At 57.6% G+C, this 5,346-nt stretch overlaps 1 protein-coding gene across 1 annotated transcript; it reads left to right on the top strand.

Moving 5' to 3' along the window:
* Positions 1-219: 219 nt before the first annotated feature.
* On the top strand, positions 220-2,468 carry POSPLADRAFT_1060496 (hypothetical protein; the record flags this gene model as incomplete). Its single annotated transcript, XM_024481269.1, has 3 exons — positions 220-243; positions 929-993; positions 1,046-2,468. The coding sequence occupies 3 exons, from the start codon at positions 220-222 to the stop codon at positions 2,466-2,468; spliced, it is 1,512 nt and encodes a 503-aa protein (XP_024335394.1).
* Positions 2,469-5,346: the final 2,878 nt, after the last annotated feature.

Below are 5,346 nucleotides of genomic sequence, written 5' to 3'. Positions count from 1 at the left end.
CCGACTGGTTCTCACCGAAGCGATGGTGAGCGAGGCTCAAACCTAAGGCTAGGGACAAGTAAGTTAGCATTAGAAAGGTAAGTAAGTACATGAGCTTACTGACCTAGGGACAAGAGGTCGAAACTGAGGTCCCTAGGGCAGCAGAGGCCGGCTTATATACATGGGGAGATAAGGGCAGGCTGTGCGCGCTGGTCTGTGCGCAGCTGGTCTGTGCGCAGCATGCCGACGCGGCCCCGGGGGCCGGTGAGTCAGAGTGGCTGCGTCAGCGGGGCCCGAGCTGTGCCGTGCACTGCCGTCCTATCTAATCTAATCGTACAGTAGATAACAACGCGTCCATATCAGGCAGGTAGTACAGAGGTCGCGGGTTCGAGCCCGCGGAAAGGAAAAAATCAAAAAACAGCTAGACGCCGTACCAACTCGTGACATCCCTAGCCTTAGGTTTGAGCGTAGCTCACCATCGCTTCGGTAAGACTTAGTCGGATGCCCCCAGCCCTTAGGTTTTCCCCCAGTCGCTTGACCTCAAGTCGCGACATTAGGTCGAAACTCCCCAAGCTGCCGGCGTCCTCTCGGGACTCCCACATTCACTTCCCTTTCCCACAGGTCGGGTGGTGTGCACCCCTACGATACCCTACGGTACATACGATACGTAGGTAGCCTTACATACATCGCCACCCCTAGAGGAACGAACTCTTCAACACCTGCACTTCAGTGGGCGGTGTTTGTCCTCACGGATGCATGGACTAGGTTCCTGCTGCATACTAGCCAAAAGCAGTACTGGGCCCCACGTGAACTGCGAACCTCAGGGTCTTCTCGGGCGCCGTAGCGTAAGCTAGTGTAGTACGGCCATTTTTAGTACGCGCACCTCCCCTTCCTCCCCCCATCCAACGTGGCTGCCTGCCAAGGCCAAGTTCACGCATTCGACTCTCAGGACCTTATCGACGTCTACATCCCAGACGGCCCTGAGACTGTCCTCTACCGTTGCGAGCAGCAGCCGTGCCCAAATCGGACACCCCGATCGATCGAGGAAGATTACCCTTGCTACAAGGCAATCAGAAGGGCTCAACACCCCCTTGGTCCCCGCAGCACCCTCGCATCTCGATCCGCCTCGCGGCACTCTCGCCCTGTCTCCCCTAGCTCCCGTCTCCCTCAAACTGTTGTCACCGATCCAGATCAAGCGCGAGGAGATCTCCCTCCAGACCCTGCGCCAGAGCCAGAGCCTGAGGAGAGTGAGGGTGAAGAAGGAGTCTCGGAGTCCGAGTCCGAGGATTCTGTTGGGTCCGCCTCGCCGACAGCGCTCGCCCCCGCGTCAGCAGTCCCTGACGTACGTGACCCCCCCCGCCGAACTTCCTCCGGCACCTTCACCGCCGACTCTGCCGAGAGGCCGCTCGAGCACTCACTCCTCTCGAAGTTCGACCAGCGGAGGGCCACCACAGCCGCCTCCGCCCCCGCAGCGTCCTCCGTCCCCCCCGACGCCGATAATGTCTTCTCCCGCCGCCGCACCTGACAAGGAGACCCTGAAGCTCCTCCTCCCCCTCCGCTATGACGGCAAAACCGTCATCGAATGCGACAGGTTCTTGTTGCAACTTCGTATCTACTGGTTGATCAACACGTCGTTGACGACCATTGAACTTAAGGTACAAGTTGCGCTAAGCCTGCTCAATGGCGACGCCTGCGCCTGGGCCACGCCTTACTTCGCCCAACTCGCATCAGTGCAGATGGGTGTGCAAGGGGTTACAACCCCCTTCAGGAACGAAGCGGCCTTCACCGCTGCCTTCAAGGCTCGCTTCGGCAATCTCGACGATGCGGCAGCAGCCCAGGTAGAGCTGGCGAAGCTCTGCGCGGACAAGTCGGTCCGCGAAAAACGCACTGCGGCGGAGTTCTCCGCGCTGTTCAAGGGTCCGGCGGACCGTTCCGGGTATGGGGACCTGGAACTACGCGACAAGTACCTGAGCGGCATCCCCTCCCGCGTATATCGCAAGATCGAGCTCGAAACCTTCACCACGTGGCGAGCCGCTGAAAAGCGAGCCACTGAGGTCGAGCAGATCCTCGACATCAGCCAGGCCCGTCGGCCCGAGTTGAACAACTTCTTCTCGGCCCGAGGTCGAGGTCGCGGTGGGGCACGCGGTGGTGCGCCCTCATCACACGCAGCTTCGGCCAGCATCAATGCGGCCATCGGAAAAGGAGACTTCCCCGGCACATGCTTTGGCTGTGGGAAGCAAGGGTACCGACGTTTCGAGTGCCCTAACTGTAAGGATAAACCTTACACAAAACGCACCGACGCGTGGGCTACGGTTGCCTCGGGTTCCACCCAGGCGGCAACAAGCGCCCCCGTCGCTTCATCCTCGGCGAGTATAAGCGCCGCTTCAGCGAAATCGGAAAGTTCCGAGCTGGCGGACTTAATAGCACAGATGAAGTCGATGCGCGAGGAGCTCGAGCACTATCGGGCCATGAAGGAGGAGTCTTTTTGATCCGGTCCGCGCTTTGTGCCGCACGCGTCGGGCCGCGTAATAATAATCTGTACAATGTATTGGTGACTGCGAATGTGTACGAGTTGGACCATGGGTCCCAGCATTTCCACATCCCGGTGCGCCTTAAAGGAGAAAGACGGCACAAGGATATAATTGCAATGGTGGACAGTGGAGCCACCACAAAGTTCATCAACAAGCGTTTCATCACGGAGAATCGAGTACGAACGCGGAAATTGAAAGAACCAATTCCGCTGTACAATATCGATGGAACACTCAATAAAGACGGAAGCATCTCGGAGGTAGCCGTGCTACAGATGCAGATAGGAGAGCACGTCGAAAAGACGGTGTTCACGGTCACGGACATAGGTCCAGAAGATGTGATCGTCGGGTTGGATTGGCTGCGAGAGCACAACCCCGAAATCGATTGGGAGTCAGGCTCCCTGAAATTATCACGATGCCCTGAAACGTGCAGTGCCAGGAAGACTGGCCGGATGGAGCAAGCAGCGACTGCGCGTGATACGGGGGTCAGGCCCACGGCGCGCCGACGCTCGCAGAAGTCCAGACGGTCGGTCATAGGTGCCTGCCGGAGTAAGGTACTCCCGGACTTCGAACCCGAAGATGATCCGGTGGAGGTAGAGTGGGACGAAGCTGACTTGATCGAGGCCTGGGAGCAGGGTGTCACGCTTTCCGGCGCCCCTCAGCTGTTCGTCGCAGCAGGGCACACGTATTCCCAGCTGTTCGCTGAGGAAGAGATCAAGAAGAAGGTCGTCAAGACCACCGAGGAGTCGGTACGCAAGCAGTACCACGAGTTCCTGAACGTCTTCTCCAAAGAAGCGTCAGAACGGCTACCCGAAAGGAAGCCTTATGATCACGCGATCGAACTCGTACCCGGCTACTCGACATTCCACTCGAAGGTGTATCCCCTGTCGAACAACGAACAAGAGGAACTGGACAAGTTCCTAAAGGAGCAACTAGCGAAGGGCTACATACGGGAGTCGAAATCACCCATTTCGTCCCCCTTCTTCTTCATCAAAAAGAAGGAAGGGACGCTTCGACCCGTGCAGGACTACCGCCGCTTGAATGCTATCACGGTCAAAAACCGCTACCCTTTGCCGCTGATCGCCGAGATGGTAGATAAGCTCCGCGGCGCCACGCTCTTCACCAAGTTCGATGTCCGATGGGGATACAACAACGTCCGGATCAAAGCCGGTGACAAATGGAAGGCGGCCTTTGTGACTAACCGAGGGTTGTACGAGCCCTCGGTGATGTTCTTCGGCCTCACCAATTCCCCCGCGACCTTCCAGGCAATGATGAACGAGATCTTCCATGATCTCATTGTCGGTGGCAAGATCCTCGTATACCTTGATGACATACTCATCTTCTCTACCAACAAGGAGGAGCACGAAAAAGTCACACACGAGGTTCTTCGTCGCCTTCAGGACAACGATCTATTCCTGAAGCCTGAGAAGTGCGAATGGGACGTTCCCAAGGTCGACTATGTCGGCTATGTGTTCGGTGGCGATGAGGTAGCAATGGATCCCGCGAAGCTAAAAGGAATTAATGAGTGGCCGGTACCCTGGAACAAAAAGGATGTCCAGAAGTTCCGGGGGTTCTCCAACTTCTACCGCCGCTTCATTAAGGACTTTGCTAAGATCTCGCGACCACTCGACCGGCTCACAGGGAACGACCCATGGCATTGGGGCGAGGAGGAGCAGCACGCCTTCGACGAGCTCAAGCGGCTCTTCGCGACGACTCCAGTCCTAGCGCTGTATGATCCTAATCGGGAGACGCGCATCGAGGTTGATGCCTCGGGCTACGCCACTGGTGGCGTGTTGATGCAGAAGCAGGATGACGGCAAATGGCATCCCATTGCCTTCAGATCCCATGCGATGCATCCGGCCCAGCGGAACTACGAGATCTACGACAAGGAGATGCTTGCCATCATTGAGGCGCTAGACGATTGGCGCCACTACCTCGAAGGGTTACCCAATCAGTTCGAGATCGTTACCGATCACAAGAACCTCGAGTACTGGCGTACATCTCAGCATCTCACACGTCGTCAAGCGCGGTGGTCGCTCTTCCTGGCTCGCTTTGACTTCCGCATCACGCACAAGGCCGGGACGTCCAATGGAAAGGCTGATGCCCTGTCGCGTCGATCAGACCATCAGATCGGCGATGAGGACGATAACACCAATCAGGTAGTTCTCAAGCCAGAGCGCTTCTGCATTGCCTCCGCCAGGCGCGGCCATGCCTCGGTGACGGCCGATCAGTCGCTTCTGAAGCGCATCAGGGAATGTTCGGAGAAGGATCGGGAGGTGGCTGAGGCGCTTGAAAAGGTGCAGGACCTCGGACCACCCCGACTGCAAAGGGGTTTTGAGGAGTGGAATGCCGAACAAGGGCTCCTGCTGTTCCGCAGGTGCGTGTATGTCCCAAAGAACGCGGAGCTCCGGCGGGATATCGTCAAGATCCACCACGACTCGCCGATCGCCGGTCATGGTGGTTGTGCCAAAACCCTGGAGCTCATGTCGCGGAATTACTGGTGGCCTGGGATGTCCAAATTTGTCAATGAGTACGTAAGCACCTGCGACGTGTGCAACCGTACCAAGACATTCCCAGCCAAGCCCCAGGGTCCGCTGAAGCCGAACGAGATCCCCGAGCGCCCGTGGCAGATCATCACGACCGACATGATCGTCGGCTTGCCAAAGTCTGATGGATTCGACTCGATCCTGGTTACCGCCGACCGCTTTACCAAGCAGGTCCACTTCTCAGCCTGTCATGAGACCCTGACGGCAGAAGGTGCGGCAGACCTGTACATCCGCGATGTGTTCAAGCATCATGGGGCCCCGGCCAAGGTCATATCAGACCGAGGTCCCCGAGT

The sequence above is a fragment of the Postia placenta genome (genome assembly GCF_002117355.1).
Source record: "Postia placenta MAD-698-R-SB12 unplaced genomic scaffold POSPLAscaffold_14, whole genome shotgun sequence".
Lineage (NCBI taxonomy): Eukaryota > Fungi > Basidiomycota > Agaricomycetes > Polyporales > Adustoporiaceae > Rhodonia > Rhodonia placenta.
Note: the sequence above shows the minus strand (reverse complement) of the source record. Positions and strands in the feature narration are given on the sequence as shown.